Source organism: Neolamprologus multifasciatus, unplaced genomic scaffold, assembly GCF_963576455.1.
Source record: "Neolamprologus multifasciatus unplaced genomic scaffold, fNeoMul1.2 chr03_unloc_2, whole genome shotgun sequence".
NCBI classification, from domain to species: Eukaryota; Metazoa; Chordata; class Actinopteri; order Cichliformes; family Cichlidae; genus Neolamprologus; species Neolamprologus multifasciatus.
The window spans coordinates 375,825-396,347 of record NW_028181972.1 but is presented as its reverse complement, the minus strand read 5'-3'; the positions used below and the strand labels follow the sequence as shown (position 1 = coordinate 396,347).

The 20,523-nt window shown below is 47.8% G+C and overlaps 2 protein-coding genes across 4 annotated transcripts; one reads left to right on the top strand and one right to left on the bottom strand.

Moving 5' to 3' along the window:
• Nucleotides 1-879: 879 nt before the first annotated feature.
• paqr9 (progestin and adipoQ receptor family member 9) lies at nt 880-4,158 on the top strand. Its single transcript, XM_085153198.1, has one exon. The coding sequence runs from the start codon at nt 2,163-2,165 to the stop codon at nt 3,306-3,308; it is 1,146 nt and encodes a 381-aa protein (XP_085009324.1). The 5' UTR covers nt 880-2,162; the 3' UTR covers nt 3,309-4,158.
• Nucleotides 4,159-9,318: 5,160 nt separating this feature from the next.
• aco1 (aconitase 1, soluble) lies at nt 9,319-20,429 on the bottom strand. 3 transcript variants are annotated; one of them, XM_085153194.1, is made up of 22 exons: nt 20,297-20,393; nt 19,338-19,458; nt 19,124-19,238; nt 18,866-19,034; nt 18,502-18,639; nt 18,346-18,415; nt 18,092-18,275; nt 16,576-16,715; nt 16,323-16,494; nt 16,130-16,230; nt 15,844-15,960; nt 15,565-15,724; nt 15,361-15,496; nt 14,872-14,956; nt 14,560-14,716; nt 13,900-14,024; nt 13,706-13,810; nt 12,870-13,012; nt 12,591-12,738; nt 11,057-11,179; nt 10,798-10,983; nt 9,319-10,721 (listed from the first exon to the last, which is right to left on the bottom strand). In XM_085153194.1, exons 3-22 carry the CDS (start codon nt 19,230-19,232, stop codon nt 10,605-10,607), a joined length of 2,685 nt encoding a protein of 894 aa, XP_085009320.1. In that variant the 5' UTR covers nt 19,233-19,238; nt 19,338-19,458; nt 20,297-20,393; the 3' UTR covers nt 9,319-10,604. The 3 variants fall into 3 exon arrangements, with proteins under 3 accessions (XP_085009320.1, XP_085009319.1, XP_085009321.1); XM_085153193.1 differs by lacking the exon at nt 19,338-19,458 and having other exon boundaries at nt 20,297-20,429; XM_085153195.1 differs by lacking the exon at nt 19,338-19,458 and having other exon boundaries at nt 19,124-19,257; nt 20,297-20,395.
• Nucleotides 20,430-20,523: the final 94 nt, after the last annotated feature.

The following is a 20,523-nucleotide window of genomic DNA, read 5'->3' as shown; positions in this document are numbered from 1 at the left end:
TTTTTGTTAAATTATTTGAATAAATATGAGTGCTTGTCTATAACTACACAAACAATACACACATGTTTTCAATTGTGTAATTTAAGTGATCTGGGTAGCTCTGTTTTGGAAGTTCAGTAAACGCTAGAAATGTGTTTTGGAGTTTGTACGTGCATTTTGGAGTTTGTATATGCTTTAGAGTTTGTACGTGCTTTGTCTCTAGGGGCCATATATAAACATATATAAATAAAACCACTTTTTTTACATTAGTAATTCCTTTTCTGCATAATTTTATATTATTGTTAATGATTAAATAATTAAAGCAACAAAACAACCTGAAGAGCCGGTTCGGAGCCGAAAGAGCCGGCTCTTTTTAGTGAGCCGAGCCGAAAGAGCCGGATCTCTAAAAAGAGCCGGAAATCCCATCACTAGTCCCAGTGTGACTACAGCAAACCTCAACAACACGACACGCACACTCAAGATTTCTGTATCAGTTCAGCGCTCCGTCGAGCTGCACGAGTCATAACTGTACCGGAAACTGAGTGAACCCGCCTTCAAAATAAGGCTCTCTCTCGGCTTGGCCATGTAATGCTACGCTTATGCTAAGTATGTTAGCATGGAAATGTAGTACATGCGATTAAAAAAACGTTTATGGTGGATTAACACGTCTGTTGCTGTACGAACACAACAGAGAAACAGACTTAAACTAAGGACATTTACTTTTATTCTACTTTAGTTTGATATCAGCTCAGCTGTCGTTTTATTGATTTCACTTCGATTCAGTTTTATTTAATTTTGTTTTTAACGCCAAATCACAACAGCAGTGACGTCATGTTGCTTCATGTTATAAAGACCAATAACAGGCTGCGTTAGTGTGACCTCACTGCCTGCTCTGACCCTTGTCCACACACTGTTACATCACAACACTCCAGATCAGGAGTCAAACACGAAGCCACAGGATCAGATTCAGCAGTAACTGCGGGCACATCTTTGGTCTTTCCACAGCAGTTTGTAGTCGTAGTTACAAGTAAAGGATGAATTCAGAGACGCACGTCCTGCCACACTGCGCTGATATATGCCAGCTCTGCTCTGGGATGCCCTCTGCACCCAGTGCAGGTGCTCAGTTTTCCCTTATGATGAATAATAATGAAATAACAGTTTCACCTCGCACGTCCTTTACGTGCTGACCTTGTGTTGTAGTCAGAGACCGCGCTTTGCTGCTGGGTTATAATCAGGGCGGTTCAAATGTAAGTGGACACAGTGACCTCTTAGTGTTACGTCACAGCCTCGGTTTGAAAGCGCTGAGCGGAAGCTCGCTGTGACTGCGCGTAGCTTGACGCAGGTACCTGTCAAAGTGCCGTTCCGCTCGCTATTTCGCAGAAACGCCGGCTCCGTCGCCCTCCTCGGGCACCGCGCGCTCCCGCCTCATCGACCCTTCACGCGTGGAACACACGAAGGCGCGCTCTCGGGTCTAAAATGCTATTTTTAAACGTGACCTTGCGTCGAAGGACTGAACGCCGGCTCGTGTCAGTCCTGAAGGATTTCTGCAACAGATCGGCAGCTGAATGAACAGAAAGCGGGCCGTGGAGCAGCAGACAGGACGTTACAGCGCTGATGAACAACACGGCCTACATACACGGAGCATCTCCAGGACGCCAGCTGTACGGACTCCTGCACTGACGTGCTGTTCAACCTTGTAACACAGTAATAACTGAGCTCCGTTTTATTCGCTGCTGCAGAACTAAGCATCACAGGACAGGTGTGTGTGATCCACCAACGCTATGCAAAAGAAGGAACGACCAACAGGCAGATGGACTTTGCATGCTGGATGTTTCTGCTGACCTTCAAAGAGGAAACCAGAATGAAAAATTAAGCAGTGGCCTAAGCTCTTTGGATATTGCATAACTCTTCTTTGCTCTTGGTTCACTCCTGGGCTTTGTAGTAGCTGCTCACTGGATTAGTGTGCAGCTCACGAGGCCTGGAGGTGCACACAGAGGGTGCTGAATGGTCTTTTAGAGCTGGTCTGTAGATGCCTTATCCACCCAGAAGCAACGGATTGAATCGCAAACCACGATGTGATCGGCAATAAAGTCAACAGCCAAGCAATAAAAAGTGAAGACCTTATGCAAACAAAGATCCCAGCGGAGGTTTTTGTCCATCGGCAGCATAAATAAACTCTAACGATGCTTCTGAACTGCGGGCAGCCATCGCCTCTCCTGAGGCATACGGACGTGCCGCCTCGAGTCATAGAAAACTTTATCCTGACGGGCTACCGCTTCCCAAACTACAGCCTGTGGGACTGCTTACTGTCAGCGTTCAGGCCCACCAATGAAACGGGCAATTTCTGGACACACTTTCTTCCTGTTTTCATCTTTTTCTACTATTTTGTGGAGGTTTTTGGTTGGGAAGGTGCGCCTGACAGCGGCGAGCCTTTCTTCTATCCGCTGTGGAATTACTTTATTGGGGTGTTCTGTTTACTGATGGCCAGCAGCATGGCTCACCTGCTAAACTCAATGTCTCTGGTGGTAAGAGAGGTTTGCTTCTTCGTGGATTACGGCACCATCAGTGCGTACACCGTCGGCTCATCGTTGGCATACTACTACTACATCCACCCTCAGGCAGGAATAGCAGAGGCAGGGAGCAGCTCCCGGGTGGAGTTGAACCGTGAAGCTGCAGCGTTGCCCTCATCCTATGCAATCCCAGAGTTCAGCGTGTTCTTTGAGACCTACTACATCCCGTGTGCGTGTGTCGTAGCAATCATCTGCGTTTTATCCTGCTGCAATACTCGGCAGAGGTGGAGGCAGCATCGCTACATCATCCGGACGCTGGTTTTTCTCCTTCCGTTTCTCATCTCCTCCACACCCATCTTCTACCGCCTCCTCACCCGATCGCCTTACTCCACCGCCTCCTCCTCCTTCACCGCTTCCACCCCCATGGCCTGCTTCTTCTATCGCCACTGCCTCTGGTTGCTGGTGTCAGCTGTCTTCAACATCAGCAAGTTCCCCGAGCGCCTTGCGCCCGGACGCTTTGACATCTGGGGGCACAGCCACCAGTGGTTCCACTGCTGCACGTTTTTGTCCATCCTGGATGAACTTCACATGATCAAGGCTGAGATTAAGGCCATCCTGCTGAGCCCAGCTTTGCTGCTGCCCCCCACCTCCCTCTCCCACCTCCCTGGACCCACCGTTGCGTCCACCTACGGAGTGATGCTCCTCCTCCAGACCACCATTGTCTCCATCATCGTATTGTTCTCCTGGCGGGCCAACTGTATCTATGGATCCCAGAGAGAACAGCTGGAGCACGCCAAGAAGCACCTGAAATGTCACTGATCACGGAGAACTCACTGCCATCATGAAACCCGCCGTATGTTTGGATTAAAAGGATTACATGTTGAGCTCAATGTGTGGTTGAGCATATCTTTGCCAGTTCTTCCCCAGAGCTGCTCCTCACCTTCTAACAGGACGTCTGGGACAACAACTACCTCTCGGGGCTCTGCAATCATGGTTGCTGCCCAGGAGAACTAATGTTCCACTTTACGACTGGTTAACATGGCGTAGACGTTAGTGGGACCATTAAGAACATCTGCTGTTAGGTCCTTTTTGTTGTTCCTCTTCCCGTTTTTACTTCGCCCTTAAACGGTGTGTTGCTGCGGCCGAGCCCATTGTTTCATGTCCAATGATTCCTTTGATAACCTTTTCTTCCTCTTACTTGCACAAACATTCGCGCACGAATCTCATTTCCTGTCTGTTTTGCAAGTGACCCTTGCAGCAGGAAGTGCGCGTTGCACGCGACGACAGAAATAGCTGAGAGCTCTTCTGTGTCTCACAGTGAAGCACTTTCAGGGGCTGCTCATACTCGCCCCGTCATTAAGAAGCCATGCTGAACTTTCTGTAAGGACGCAACACTTCAAAGCAAATAACCGCGTCCTTCTGTCACCGCAGTTATTGACATGTGAAATGTGTTTGTGTGGTTTTCCCCATACGCTCTGCTGCTTAAAGCAAACTGGTGCATTTATGTCTTTATGGTGAGAGCAAAGTCTGTGCTTCAGAAATGCTGCAGAGCACTGCTCCACTTTAACGTGAGCACAGTGACTGCAGCAGCAGCAGCTCTGTGTCTGAGACCCTTCATGTGCTGAGCAGCCTTCAGAGTCAAAGCCATCGTTTGCAATTTCAGTTCCCTACGTGTCCACAGCTCAGTGTGTCCACAGCTCAGTGTGTCCACAGCTCAGTGTGTCCACCGCGTACGTCAGGATTTAGAAATCTTCCTTTTCATGCAGACGTGTTCTACCACAGATCTAAACACACTTTGTCACTTCTGGATGTTCATGAATGGAATATTTTAAACACAGGCTGAAACCTGTAGGGAATGTTGTTAATGCCGCTACGTTCAGTGATTCCAACACGCCAATGATCAGCCCGAGGCTATAAGATTGAGTTAAATGTTAACTTTACCGCCACACCTCCTCAGCCATGAGACTTGGACCCTGTTTGGTTTAAACACCATCCATGTACATCGTGTTGTTTAGACGTGGGTTGTCCAGAGAAGCATCAGTAGTGGATGAAGTGGACATATAACCACATGGAGGTGGAGCAGGTCCGGTTGGTGGTTTCATTCCTGGATGTCAAAGTTTACTGGGCGAGACACTCGAAGCACCAGTCGCTGTTTGAGTGTGAAAGATGTAGAAAAGATGCTCGTATGAATCTACGGGTGAAAGAGACCTGCTGTATAAAGTGCTTGAGTAGATTAGCTGCATAAGAATCAGATTTTATCACACAGTGACTAATGTCCCCAAATCTGTACTGCTGAACGTAAGTGTGTAATAATGATGATGATTTTAGTTAAACAGAAATATTCTTCTGATCATTTAGTTTCATGTCTTCCACAAAAAGAAGCGAGACATCGGTGTGGTCCGGGTGTTTTTTTCTCTTTGACCTGTTTGTTAATCTCACGTGGTGACGTTGTGATCATGTACTAAAATCTGCACATATACCTGCTTATACTTGCACACCACAAACTAATTCTCATGGATCAGAGATGTTTATTACATGTGACACTGGAATATGTACGGAGGGAAATCATGCTGCACTTTCTTCAGGCTCCTCGCGTGGCTCCTTTGAGGGTCTGTGGTACTGTGATATTTCATTTCAGGTTAAAGTATTGCTGTCTGATGAACGGCCTGAGAGACTCGTCTGTGTTGAAGCAATGTTTTTACCTCAATTCAGCATTCGAATCGTTGTGTTGCTGAGAGAAACCATCGCTGGAACCGATCATGTCCCAGCGATGGTTGAGTCTGCAGTCTGTTAAGCTGTGTTCAGTATGTGGATGTTAGACTCACTGACTACTCATCTTACCTAGTGAAGTACTCAGGGTGAAGAAAACTCTAATAGATTATTTACACATGCGTTTAATTATGAATGACTTCAGGAGGGTAATTTTAGCACTCAGTGTACAAATCCTTAATCAAATAGTGTATCTTTGAGTTTTCAATAAATTACACAGAGAACTTCTGTCATTGTGGTCTTTGTTTTCTTTACTGTGCAAATGTTTTTTATAATCAATGCAACTTAAATGCTGTCCTTAGCTTCAGCTGCACAAACAGCACTGCTGGTTTCGTTGTAATGAGTGCAACACAAACACTTCCTGTAAGCTGGTGTGGGTCAGAGACCAGCCTCTAAAAGTAACAACAGCGTGCGATGACGAGCTGAACACAGCAGAAGACGTGAACAGTCATGTGGGCAAATAATGTTTGGTTCATGTGCAGAACAGAAACTTTGTTTTCACTTCAAGCGTCATTTTGAAACTGCAAACAGTGAAGCTGACGTAACAAACACTGGGAAGTCCTGCTGCTCCCTCCTGTGTCGTGGCGTTAACGCGTCCTGCTGCTCCTTCCTGTGTCGTGGCGTTAACGCGTCCTGCTGCTCCTTCCTGTGTCGTGACGTTAACGCGTCCTGCTGCTCCCTCCTGTGTCGTGGCGTTAACGCGTCCTGCTGCTCCCTCCTGTGTCGTGGCGTTAACGCGTCCTGCTGCTCCTTCCTGTGTCGTGGCGTTAACGTGTGCAGCTGCTCCTTCCTGCGTCGTGGCGTTAACGCGTCCTGCTGCTCCTTCCTGTGTCGTGGCGTTAACGTGTGCAGCTGCTCCTTCCTGCGTCGTGGCGTTAACGCGTCCTGCTGCTCCTTCCTGTGTCGTGGCGTTAACGCGTCCTGCTGCTCCCTCCTGTGTCGTGGCGTTAACGCGTCCTGCTGCTCCCTCCTGTGTCGTGGTGTTAACGCGTCCTGCTGCTCCTTCCTGTGTCGTGGCGTTAACGTGTGCAGCTGCTCCCTCCTGCGTCGTGGCGTTAACGCGTCCTGCTGCTCCTTCCTGTGTCGTGGCGTTAAACTGTGCAGCTGCTCCTTCCTGTGTCGTGGTGTTAACGCGTCCTGCTGCTCCCTCCTGTGTCGTGGCGTTAACGCGTCCTGCTGCTCCCTCCTGTGTCGTGGCGTTAACGCGTCCTGCTGCTCCCTCCTGTGTCGTGGTGTTAACGCGTCCTGCTGCTCCTTCCTGTGTCGTGGCGTTAACGTGTGCAGCTGCTCCCTCCTGCGTCGTGGCGTTAACGCGTCCTGCTGCTCCTTCCTGTGTCGTGGCGTTAAACTGTGCAGCTGCTCCTTCCTGTGTCGTGGTGTTAACGCGTCCTGCTGCTCCCTCCTGTGTCGTGGCGTTAACGCGTCCTGCTGCTCCCTCCTGTGTCGTGGCGTTAACGCGTCCTGCTGCTCCCTCCTGTGTCGTGGCGTTAACGTGTCTCCTCCGTTGTTTCCCAGCTTTTCTTTTGCATCGTTTGGATTAAAGAAGTGAGATAAAACATTAAGCTCACCCTTATCTCTGTCCATACAGCTAGCAGGTGCATTTTTTAACCTTTGAACGAATGGATTTGTTATTAATCTTCTCATTGACAGAGGAAAGTAAATGAAAGTGTGACGTGTTCAGTTTCAGCCATCGCACACAGTTCTGGTTCCTGGCCCCACACAGCTGCAAACATGTCTATAGGTGTTTAGACTCGCTAAGTCAGGGGATCTCAGAGGTTTGAATAATTCAAATGTTTTCAAAGAAGTTCCCTGTCCTGCCCTGATTTGCAAGTCTAGCACTTCCTCCTCTCAGCCTGCTGCATGCATGGTTTCTGTGTGTGCTGTAGGTCTGCGGGACCCTACGCTCTGCCGCGTGCACGGACCTGCACGCACAGCTGGCTTTTCCACTTCTACCCCACTGCATCACTTTGTCTCATTTTACTTTAACATCCACAGCTGCGAGAAAGTCACAGGACACGAACGTCAGAGTGGAGATCATCGTCAAGCAGAGCTACTGCTAAACCAGGGAGCCAAGAAACAGACAAGAAGGTGATGAAAGCAAAGCTGAGAGTCATGGAGGCAAAGGCTAATGTAAATGAATTCAATGCAGCTTTATTTACACAACGCCAAATCACAACAATCACCTCAAGGTGCTTTATATTGTACAGTAGACCCTACAATGATATCTTACATATAGATTGATGAGCTTCTTCAATTGATGATGCAAATTACTACAAGTGCGCAAAACATTTAATATGGGCTCAGTGTGTGGGCCTCAAACCTGTGCAAAGTCCAGTTCTAAGTGAGGAACTTTAACCTGAAGTCAGACTATTCAAATATCAGGTGGAACATCGTTTGCAAATGTCCGTACGTTCATAACGAAGACGGTTTGTTTGTTTCATCTACTCATTCAGGTCTGACAGCTGTGAGCTGAGATAAGCTTCGTGGAGGTGGTCTGAACTGGGGAGGGGCAGTGTGGTATTCACCGCTGATAGGCTGAAGGGAAAAACACGACCCTATCAGCTGTCATACAGGATGATGCGCCCACTGTTATTTTCACATGAAACTGACACAGTGATCCCTGAAAAGCTGCAGGTCAGTGAAACAGTGTGAAATAATCAGACTGTGCTGGATTTATTTTGCCTGGTAAGATAATCACGAGTCTGAACACAGCTGCGGTACAACAGCTGCAGCTTCATCCAACGCCACTGTCAGTTACATGAAATGCAAACGTTTTTAAGCTTCTTGTTCTCGATCGTGCAGCGAGGGAAGCACCCAGCAGGGAAACGCAGAAGAGAGAGAGTATCCCAGGATGATGACAGGTGGGTGGGAGGAGCCGGCCGCTGTGCAGGAACGCTGAAACATGTAGGAGAGTGGGGACCAGTGGAGGGTGCTGAGTGGGCCCAGAAGGCAGCAGCTGTTGTCTGTGAACTGTTTGTGTGGGAGACAGAAAGGCTTCCTCTGCTGTGCTCAGTCTGCAGGACTCAGCCTCTGTGTGAATGTAGCACAGCTTTTATTTGAGAAATGTCACTAAACTCTCCACACTTCTCTTTTCTCCCACCTGGCTGGGGCTGATCAGCTCGTCCACACCCACACAGCCCCAGTGTCATGCATGCTGCAAGTCTCAGCAGCTCCCTGAATGTTTCTGTGCTCGAAACAATCTCACAGATGCCTCGGGGTCCGCCTGGCTCACTGCTGAGACCTGAAGCAGGCACTGGACTCTGGTGTCAGTCTGCCAGGCGTCTGGTCCCCTTACTGGTGGATCTCTAGATCCAGTAGGTGGTATTCCACAGAGAGGAAGCTCATAACCCACAGCAGCTGTCTGCTGGTGGCTGTGGAAGCAACACAAAGCACAGCATGGAGAGGAGGGAGCTGTGCCGTCCTCACCTGTGGTCATGAACCAGTACAAGCTGAAATCTGTTTCCACGTGTCTGGGCTTCTTCTCTCTGCACACTGGGAGTAACTGGGAGTAACTGGGAGTAGACCTGCTGCTGCTGCACACTGAGAGGAGCGAGCTGCTTTGGTTGAGGTGCTTCAGGCCCTCTGGTCACCTGGCTTTTGCATCAGGTAGACCTCAGGGATCATGGCTTCAGAGCTGGAGAAAACTGCTGGCAGACAGGAAGCGTGTGCATCTTTGCCTCGTTTGTTGGTGTAAAATCAGTGCTGTGTGAGAGCAGAACTTTAAACAATGGAGAGCTGCTTTCATGTTGCGCCTGTGCCTTTCTGAGAAGCAGGAAGCTTCGTCTGCCAGTAAACTTCCTGTTCAGCTCTGTTCACCCTCTCAGATAGTGAGGCACGTCAGAGAAAGAACCACAAAGCTGTCACTTCCTGTCAGAAAGATCGTAGATGAAGCCGTTTCAGACCTACTTTTACCTTCAGTCAGCTGGCAGCCTGTTTATGCAGCTGAACGCCGCCCAGTGACTATTTTAAGGCTCCATCTAAGAACCAACAAAGAGCGCACACTAACGTAAGCTACACAAGAGAACATGATGAAAGTATAAAGATGACAGGACAGCGCAGCCAGGAATCAGCTTTTATTTCTGAGACTTCATCTGACATGTAAGAGCTACAAAAACTGTGATTCTCAGAACCATGAGAAGCAGGACAACAGCGACATGTGTGAATAAAGGAACGTGTTCACGCAGACAGCGAGGATGGACTGGAGGTTTAAATCTCAGCAGGAATAACTGGGAGAAACGTTCAGTTTCCAGTTAAGACGCTGGCTGTGAGTCTGAGAGCAGCTTTGTCCATTTCAAACTGCTGAACGACTACATCACCTAACGAGGTTGTTTTCATGCTGTCATCGGTGCACGTAGGGCTGCGCGATGTGACCACCATCTCATATCCTGATATAAGACATTTATCGTCCCGGCAACGATATAAATCACGTCCTTTACCTGGACTCGAGTGTTTTAACGATGCATGAAACGATACATTTTTAGACATAAGTTGTAACGGCGCCGTTTTCTCTCAAAGTTTCAGTCTAAAGTTTATTTTTAGCACCTGGCGTCTTTTTTGCTTCTCATCCGTAAACTCTCTGCATCTTTCACGTGATTCAGTTTATTTTGAAAAATCTCAACAGGATCTTGAGCTTTATTGTGAAAAGTTTACGTGGAAAACAAACAAGCGGACAGCGGAGCCACGCGATGGTGTTACCGTCGTTGTTGCTAACGACAACACGTAAAAACAGGCGTTTGTCCGTCCATAGTGTGGTTATATTAAATATAAGAGAGAATTTAAGACATTAATACTACAGTGACATCTGAACGATGAACAAATATCGCTGTAAACAGTTTACACCACGAAACAAACGATAGCGTAAAATGAATCGACAGACGTTTTTATATGGTCATCAGATCGTTACATCGAGCAGCCCTCGGTGCACGTCTGGCTGCTGCTGACACATGTGTGATACTAACTCTGGTCCACGAGGTCAACAACAAGAATGAAGTCTTAAAATGAAGAAGCACTTGGTCTTATGGCACAGGGGGACGTCTTTGCTTTAAGGACCATCAGCTGTGACATGCACACAGCTGATGGTCCTTAAAGCAGAGGTGTTACAGGACGGTGGGCGAGTCAAACCTGACTGGATGGGTCACCTTCATGTGCACAATAAAAGCCCAAAGTAAAGCTGCTGTGGCCCTGAACTGAGGCGAATGCTGTTTTCTGTGTTTGAATCAAGCTTCATCTTATCTTTAGTACGGTTAATAAATACTCATCATCATCATCATCAGTCGAACAGTGTGGCTGTAAAGCCAGAATCACACACTACAGTTATGCTGTGCAGCCCACGATCAGACACATCAGTTAGGACTCGGACATCTTGCGGATCATGTAGTTGAGGATGCCTCCGTGCCGGAAATATGCCAGCTCCACGTCCGTGTCAAATCTCATGCGCACTTGGAACGTTTTCCCCGAGTCGAGCTGTGGGAGCAGGGAGAGAGCAGGTGAGCCGTCACATCCCAACACGCCTGCAGCAGTTTACCCTCGCCGTCTGTACCTTGATGTCTACGACCATCCTGGGTGTGAGCGGCTCAGGGATGACCACGCTGTAGCGCTCTCTGCCGGTCAGACCCAGGCTGTCGGCCGTGTCTCCTGGTAGATACTCCAGAGGAATCACTCCCATCCCAACCAGGTTACTGCGGTGGATCCGCTCATAGCTCTCTGCCAGGACAGCCTTGATGCCCTGCAAACACAGAAACACCTGAGACCTGCAAACAACTATGTGAGCAAACCCCAACAAAACAGTCTGAGTTTACCAGCAGAAAGGGGCCCTTTGCGGCCCAGTCCCTGGAGCTCCCAGAGCCGTACTCCTTCCCCGCGAGAACGAGCAAAGGGATTCTGGACTGCTGGTACCTGTCTGCAGCGTCGAACACGTCCAGCTGAAACAAGAACACAGATGCTCCAATCGTAACAATCTGCTCATAAGATACGCCCGGCAACAGCACTACATCTGTTATCATGGTCAGCAATGCCGACCCCGTCTCTACGCTCGGGCACCTAACATGGTTCACTCTGATGCTTTTACACAACAGTGATAATTAACCCTGTGAGGTCTGAACCTTTGGGCTTTGGTTCAGCGGCGTCGCTGATGAGGTTACAGCACGAAGGAGAGAAACGCACAGAAATTCAGTGATTCAGGTCACAGTATGTTCATGACCACTGCCTGTTGTTTCAGGGTCCGTCCAATATAAAGGTGACTGTTGTTGTAGTTTAGTGCAGTAACAAAAGGAGGTCCTGGGTTTGAGTCCACCGTCTGCCCGGGCCTTTGTCCCCGTGTTTGCATTGGTTGTCCCCGTGTTTCCTCCCACAGTCCTGCAGCTGTAAATGTGAACTGCTGTCTCTGTGTTATCAACCAAATACTGTCATTAATCGGCGTCTCTTCCACAGCACGTCCCGTCTACCAGCAGATGGCCCCGCCCTCCCTGAGCCCGGCTCTGACGGGGGTTTCTCCCTGTTAAACGCAGAATGGCCTCCTGGCTGCATCCTTACAGACACAGAGTCAGGAAGCTTTGACCGTTACTTTTTATTGCTGCTGCGTTTTATTTCACAACTTGATTTTCAAGAACAAACCTAAGAGCACCGTTAGAGTTACTGTAATAGTGTTTCATGTAAATGAATCTACATGCAGTTTGTAGTTCCTGATGTCAAAAACAACCAAGAACCAGAACTGCACACTTCTTCATAGCTAAAGATAAAGAGTCACGGCACAAAGCTCTGATGTTCTGAAATATATTTTCTCTTTCAGGCATAACCGTTGATATAAATATGGGAAACATATAGATGTGTCTGACATTTGCTATGTGCAGTTATTTATGCTCACACCAGCTGGTTGTTGGTGTTCCTGAAACAGCTGCAGGTTACTGTTAGGGTTGCTGCCCTCTGGTGGACAAACTATGCAACTTCAAAACTCGTAAACTCGTGTCCGCAGGCTTCAGTTTATTAATATCACAACATTGACTCAAGATCATCAGAAAACTTTATGATCTGCTCTCACACTTCTTTAGATGCACTGACGGTCATGTGTACAGCTATAATAATATTAGCTGGTTTGTAATTTAAATAAAGAAAATGTGATCGAGGCATAAATTAAATATAATTTAACATCACAGTTTAAACAGCTTGTGTCTGACTTCTGTTGAGAAGTTGAAGTTGCACAGTTTGTCCATCAGAGGGCAGCATGCAGCCCTGACTGTGCTGGCTCTGATATTTCAGCTGTGTCTTCTTATAAATAAGTGTTGCACAACGATTCAGCGTGAGGCTTCCTGCAGCTCAGAGGTGCTGCAGTCCTACCGTTTCTCCTGTCGGCAGGTGGACGGTTTGTGGCGCCTGCTTGTTGAGAAACTTATTGAAGAGACGGATGTTGGCGAACGTCCCTCTGGCCATAACGGCGTCGTTACCTCGCCGAGAGCCGTACGAGTTGTAGTCTCGGGAGTTCAAACTGCCAAAAGAGTAGCAGCAGAAAATGTTGATGTTTCACATCATCAGGTGTCATTTTCATCAAGAGATGAAGCCATGTGAAAACTGTCTGTGACGTCATTATTATTCAGTAACACGTGTGCGCTGACTCACCCCCTGCTGGTCAGGTAGCGTGCTGCGGGGCTGTTCCTGGCAATGTTCCCCGCAGGTGAGATGTGGTCGGTTGTGACCGAGTCTCCCAAGTTCAGAAGCACACAGGCATCTGTGATGGAGGCAGGAGGCTGCAGCTTCCTGGTCTGAGTTAATACAACACAGTCAGACAGGTCAGGCAACAGGGTTTCCTGTGTGCAGCGAGGACACGCTCGCCAAACCACACGGCTCAAAATGTCTCACTTAACTAACGATGTGCAAGACTGAAGCCGGGACATTACTGCGTCATGAATGTTATGCAACCGTCTTCCACCAGATGGCGCCGTTAGTGAGAAACAGCACAAATCAATTGTTAATCCATCTTTTTGTTAACGGAGCTTCCTCTGAAAGGTGGATGGGCTCCAGACAGGGGGCGGAGGTCATTCAGAAGGGCTTTAGAGTAGGCCCAGCTCTCTGGCTAAGGTCACCTGGGTAAGGTGTTAGAACCGGGCGTGTCCTACCGCAGGGAGGCCCCGGCGTAGACCCGGGACACGCTGGGAAAGGCCCAACGTGTCCCCGGATAAGCTGAGGGGGTGGCGACCCAACGCTGACTATGATGATGACTATGATGCACGACGTGAGGGGTCACACTGTTAGGCAGACAGGCCCAACCAATAACACGATCGTGACAGACTGTGGAGCTGTGGTGGAGCACAGTTCACCACCACAGTCACCTCCAGGCACTTCACACTGTAAGCTACACCCTACACTACACTAAGTCCACTCTTCTTCTCAATGAAGGCGAAACATAACCTTTGAATAAGTCTGCAGACGACCGTTCGTGTACGGCATGTACTTACCAAACCATCAAAGAAGGGCGGAGACTTGATGTAGGTTGATCTGGGGTCCCAGGTGTAGAGTTTATCAGAGGGAGCAGCCAGCGAGTTCCAGCGTTCATTCACGTTCTGCAGCGAAACCACAAACACAGCACGAGGCTTTCTGTCAATGACTCATATATCAGCAGTGCAGGATCTCCCCAACAAACACACACTACCTCGATCTTCTCATAAACCTCTTTGAACATGGACGGAATGACAAACATTCTCTCCACAGCCTGGATTTCCTCTCGAGTGGGCCAGATGTCCCTGAGGAAAACCTCTTTGCCTTCAGAGCTCATTGCTACAGGGAATAGAGAAAGAAAGAGGACAGCAAACGTCTTTTTGATGTCATTTCAGCTGATTGTGACAATATAATAACCTAAACTATATACAGACGCTTCAGTTTAAAGCTCATCAACACACTTAGAGCTGCTGGAAGTGACCTGCAGGTTGTCTCGTCTCTTTCTTTCAAATATCACTCCTATGTATTTAGACCTGGACCTGTTTCCACCAGTAACAAACGCTCTTTGCCTTCTATAACTAAAAGGCTTCAGCTGAGTATCTCAAATGTTTTGGGTTAGTAAGTGAAAGCTTGGAGATCCAACTCAAACCTGTGGGTGAAAAAGGAGGAAACAACTGGAAGTGTCCAGATTACTCAAACCTTCCAATCATAATCCACTGGATGCATCAAAACCAGACAAATTTTAGTTCTTAGCAAATATTTCAGTTTGAGGGATTCAGATATTCTTTAGATATTTTAAGTTTTGTCTAAATAAAAAGCCACAGAAACAAAGAGCAGGCAGAGATGGTGACCAGCAGGTCAATCAGTGACTTACCAATGGGCTCATTCTCAAAGTCTATTCTCACTGTGCCAGCTAGTGCATAGGCGATGACGAGCGGTGGGGAAGCCAGGTAGTTGGCTCTGGTGTTGGGATGCACTCGTCCTTCAAAGTTTCTGTTCCCTGAAAGGACGCCTGCAGCGATCAGATCCCCCTGAGGCACAGAAACACCTCAATCACATGACACACAGGAGGCGCTCGCTCATGGTGACTGAACACGGAGCTGCTTCAAGTCAACAAAACGTGCGTTAGGAACAAATAAACGTCACGGGAGGAGGGAGGAGGAGCCTCCATGTAAGCCGTTAGTACCTGGGTTATGGCCTCCACCACGGGCTCTGGGAGCGGCCCACTGTTGCCTATACACGTCATGCAACCATAGCCAACAACCTCAAAGCTGCCAGAAGACACAAACGGATTATTAGACAGCTGCACGTCACACACTCTGTTACTCCCTCAGATGTAAACACACAGGGGCGCCACACGGGGGCGCTTCAGAATCAAACAGCAGTTATGGAGAGACATTAACGCACTGATGCTGAGCGCTCAGAAATAATCAAAGAAAAAGAGGCGTAACTCTGTGTTGTTAAAACAGCTGAAGTCTTTTGAACGTAAACAACATTAAAAACAATTATTGAAACGTTCACTGATCACTGAGCCAACACAGCAGCTGATGTCCCCATTCTGCTTTAAAACAAGGACGCTGGTTACACTGGATCCTACCAGTGAAATAACTGTCATCAACACAAACATGTTTCCTTCTGCACAAACGTGGGATCGTTTCAACAACAAGCAGCTTACCCGAGCTGAGACAGGTAGTCCATGACGCCGCTCTCTCTCAGGTAGTAGGTCACCACTCCACTGCCGGGCGACAGGCTGGTCTTTATGTACGGCTTCACACTCAAACCACACTCAACTGCTTTTTTTGCCAGGAGCCCTGAGAGAAGACAGACTCATTCAGTCACTGTCAGAAAGCTGTGTGACAGTGACGCTCAGCACACCCACCTGCTCCGAGCATGACAGATGGGTTGCTAGTGTTGGTGCAGCTTGTGATGGCAGCGATAACCACCGAGCCGTGACTCAGCGCGTACTCCTTCCCGTTGAACTGGAAGGCGGCTGTAGCGTTGTGGTGCTGCGGAGCCACCTGGAAGCCCTTAAAGCCTTGCTGAGGCGAGAATCAGAGAAACGAACGTTTTCAGAGCTTCTTATGTGCTGCAAGCAGTGATGCTGCTGAGCTAATGCTAAGTGTCAGCAGCCTCCACCTGTAAAAGTGCAGGAACGCACCTTTGCTTCCAGACAAGCTTCAAAATCCTTTTTCATGTCAGACACGGGAATTCTGTCCTGAGGTCTTTTGGGACCGCTGCAGCAGGGAACCACCGTGCTCAGATCCAGTTCTACCACCTAAGGAGGACAGACACATCCCATAATACTCCAGCTTTATTCTTATTACATTTGCATCATGTCACAATTTTCTGTTGCCATTAAAAAACAAAAGCTGAAAACAGAGTTTCTCATGAACACATCGAGTGTTTTCTGGGTTCAGCAAACAGAAAGGAAGTCAGAGGCTGACCTGAGTGAACTCTGGATCCTGACACACATCGTTGTAGTCTCTGAAGATGGCCACCGCCTTCAGGTACTGTGTAATGTATGCTAACTTCTCTGGCTCCCGTCCTGATGTTAGACAAACGAGTCGCATAAACAAAAAGAATCGTCTGCACTGAAGAAGTGAAGAAGACCTTTGTGCTGAGGTCAAACCAGCTCACCGGTTTGTTCGAGATACTGAAGGCTGACGTCGTCCACGGGGAAGAAGGCTGCCGTGGCGCCGTACTCTGGGCACATGTTGGCGATGGTGGCTCTGTCAGCGATCGACAGCTGAGCCACGCCTGGGCCGAAGAACTCCACGAATTTTCCTACCACGCCCACCTGACGGAGGTGCTGCGGGCACGTGCAGAAAGCACAGCTGTGACGTCAGAGCGCTGACTGCTGTTGGAACAGCTGCATCGAACGCCCTCCTACCTTGGTAACAGTCAGGACGATGTCGGTGGACGTGATGAACTTATCCGCAGCGCCGTGCACCTTGTAGCCCACCACCTCGGGGAGCACCATGCTGATTGGCTGACCCAGCATAACAGCTTCTGCTTCAATTCCACCCACACCTGAAGGGGCACGGTGAACTTTTACTTTGACAAAGTTCACACCTGATTGTTTCACTTTCACACCATTACAAGCAATTAATGCAAATGTTCTTGAGTGATCTTACTAGCAAATCAATCAATCTGCTAATACTTAAGTATGCATGCATGACTAAAAACAACACTATTACTACTAATGATAAGTTAACAAAGTAAGTGTTGAGGTTAAACAACATAATGCACATTCACAATGATACAAAAAGGTCTTTCTCAGGAACAACACGGGCTAACAGTGCAGCAGCTGCTGCTACTCCTACAGGTGTGACCTTCAGCCCCTCTGTCAGTGCTGGACACACTGTGGCACAAACCCTCGTCAGCATCAGCTGAACAGTGCTGCACAAAGAGTGATGAGACACAGACCATCACAACACTTATAGATGCAGGTCTGTGCTGCAGAGAGATGCAGACAGAGTCGAGGTGTCAGTGAGTCCAGTTTCCTTCAGCATCAAATGAGAAACAACCTGTGACAGGCAGAGGTCTGCAGAGCCAAAGACACGACTGAGTCAAGTTTCTGAGAGTTAACAGCTGTGTGACGGCGGCTCACAGGACAACAGCTTCAAGCAGCTTCATAGTCGTAGTGAGAAAGTCTCAGTTTCTACTGTTTGACAGGACGAGCTGCAGACAGAAAGCCAGACGTCAGAATAAGACAAAGTTCCACAGTGTGTGGCATCAACATGCAGGAGGAAGTGTGATGGTCTGGGGCTGTTTGCTGGATCCAGGGTCGGTGAATGAACCAAAACAGCTACCACAGCATCCTCTGCTCCGTCAGGGCTTCATCCTACAGCAGGATAACAACCCAAACATCAGTCCAAGCTGTGCCAGAACAAGTGTCCAGCACAGCCTCCAGACTGAAACCCCATCGAGCTGGTTTGAACTGAAAGCAAAGCAGCCTACAAAGGTCCACATTTATGGAACTTCTGCTCCAGATATGGGAGAAGATTTGATTTCTCTCGTAGAAAGAAGCCACGACTGTGTTCAGCTGCTACATCTGCCAAAGGAGGCGACTCTGATGAGTCAAAGGTTAGAATATGTTTGGGTCTAAAACTGACTAACTCCAATTACTTTGTGCTATGCTTTGATTTCAGAGTGCAACGACACATTAAACGGCATCATTTTCAGTGAAAAACGGGAAAAATGTGTGAATTCTAAAACGTCTGACTGTGTGTATTTGTGAGGTGAGGATCCTGCACAGAGCAAAAGAGATCACAAACAATAAACATGGCAAAAACAAACTGAGAGAATCTAGTTAATGATATGGAACAGAGAAGCTTTCATACTGGGACGCCCCCAGCAGCAAACGTTCATCACAAACAGCTGCTCCTACATATTAGACGTCTTACCCCAGCCGAGGACACCCAGACCATCGATCATGGTGGTGTGAGAGTCGGTGCCCACCAGACTGTCCGGATAGAAGAGCCCATCCTGGTTAAACACCACGCGGGCCAAGTACTCCAGGTTGACCTGGTGAACGATTCCTGAACCAGGAGGAATAATTCTCATGTTTCTGAAGGCTTTGGAGCCCCACTGCAAAGACCAGAGATCATATTTATGGACCGAAACATCCGACTTAGATGGACACGCGACAGTTTCATACCTTTAGAAACTGAAATCTTTCTTTGTTGCGGTCAAACTCCAGATCCTGATTTTTCTGAAGGCTATCAGACCTGCGTGAAGAACAACAAGTGAAATGAAGCCGTGAATAAAACATCTATGAACTGACACACGGTGGGAGAAAGGCGAGAGATCTTACTTCCTGTTGAAGTCCACTTGGATGGAATGATCAATGACGAGGTCGGCGGGACAAACTGGATTAATCTTTTCTGGGTCGCCACCGAGTTTCATCACTGCATCACGCATGGCAGCGAAGTCGACCACGGCAGGAACACCGCTGCATGACACAGCACAGGCTGATCAGGGACCGCTCAGACTGTGATATCACCTTTTTAAATGTGCACTAAACATCACTCATAAGACCCCAAAGCATGTGTTTGGAGCCTATGTTAAAGTAGAAACCTGTTGCTTACACAGGGAATAACTTTGTTGTTTTTAAAGTACAGACTGCTTTTAGCAGATGCTGCTACAAGACACTGACACTCAAAGAGGAAAAGACATACGTGAAGTCCTGGAGGATGACCCGCGCCGGCCTGAACGGCACCTCCACAGTTTGGAACTGCGTCTGCTTCCAGTTCAGGATGCTTTCCACATCCGAGCGCTTCACTAGAAACTCATCACAGTTCCTGACAGCAGATTCCAGGAGGACCCGGATGGAGAACGGCAGACGGTCTGAGGAGCGCATGTGCAAGTGAATACTTCTCGGTGGAGTGCACCAACAAGATGCTTCACGTTAGCATTCAGTGTAGATGTGCTCCTACCATATCTGGGATCTCCAAGCTTGGATAGATTGAAAAACTGCTGCTTTGGGTCTTTGGGGTCCAGAGGCTCAACTATGTGCTCAAAAGGATTTTTCACAGCTGCCGACATCTTTTCCTAAAAGAAGATCAAAAGCCTGACTTCCATGATGCAGAATAAAGAAGCGTGGATAACTTGGAAAACAAAGAGTCCCTTTACCATCTATTTTTCAAGTACCTTTCAAATATGTCAGACTGACAGGAAGGCAGAGCCTCGGCCTGTTACTAGTCTCGTTCCCTAACGGGAGGTGGATTTGCTTGGATTTCAGGGTTAGTGTTGGAGGGTCATTGACCTCGTTCTACGAACATTGCATAACTCAATTTCTTTAACAAAATGTGACACTAACTGTGTGTCAGTGACTTGCAGCTCAAACACACATTATGTGAAATTCAGGTTCTGGGGCCTCTCAGAAAGAGGCGTTATCTGTGTGAAAGGTGAATGGCTGCACACCTTACACCACAGACTTGGCTGGTTAGCTGAAGTTCAGGCTAAACCTCTGCTGTCAAGTGCAAAGTCAAACTGCCACGACAGTGACAAAGACAGCTTTACCTCTAATGGTTTAGTCTCGTGTAACAACCTGTGTAACAACTACTGTCACTCCTGCCGATATAAAACCCGACGCTGACTTTTAGGTCACATTTGTAGCCTCGGTTTATGCCATTTTTACCAGAATGGTCCCAGTTTCAATCAGAAAGTTTTACACTTGAAGCCTGATTAAAGTACAGCTTTGTCTCCACATCAGTCACGTTTATATATTATCAGTAAACACGTGTGAAGAAAACCTGACCTGCTAACTATCACGGTTAACTGCACCCATTTAGGACCAAAACTTGCTAATGTTGATGCTACGTGTTCAGTTAGCATAGCTCATGGGTCAAAGTTCAGCATTTATGAAGACAGGTATCAGACTTTTATTCAAAGATAAAAAAAATTGAATACTAAAACGAAGGAAAGAAGCATTATTATTATTAGCTAATATTTCAGACATAATATCTTATTAGCGTGAGTTGGTATAAATGTGACAGTTGGATAAATTAGCTTTCGTAGCGACATAACGAGAATTTAAGTTCAGATTTTCTAATCGTTAATCGTTAATAAGCCAAGAAACTGAACGTGGTCGGATGGTTATTGCTTACTTTAGATGCAGTGTTGAAGTATCACCAGATCACAGCAGAGTTAGGTCACAACCAGCTAGTCGCCACAAAACCTGCTGCTTGTTCCGCCCAGGCTCCGCCTCCACTGGGGACACTTCCGGTTAGGTTTTTTCAGAATAAAAGCTGAACCCACGCCGGGCTTTGCAACTTCATATCCAAGTATATCTGACAACTATGGAAAGGAGCTGGAACGGGAAATGGATTATTTA

Excerpts from the sequence above, each read along its gene's own strand:
- paqr9 (XM_085153198.1), top strand. The coding sequence starts at position 2,163 with ATGCTTCTGAACTGCGGGCAGCCATCGCCTCTCCTGAGGCATACGGAC.
- aco1 (XM_085153193.1), bottom strand. The coding sequence starts at position 19,232 with ATGTCGGCAGCTGTGAAAAATCCTTTTGAGCACATAGTTGAGCCTCTG. Across the intron at positions 18,416-18,501 it reads CAAGTGGACTTCAACAGGAA|GTCTGATAGCCTTCAGAAAA; the intron begins GTAAGATCTCTC and ends TTCTTCACGCAG. Across the intron at positions 10,984-11,056 it reads CAAAGGGCCCCTTTCTGCTG|GGCATCAAGGCTGTCCTGGC; the intron begins GTAAACTCAGAC and ends CTGTGTTTGCAG.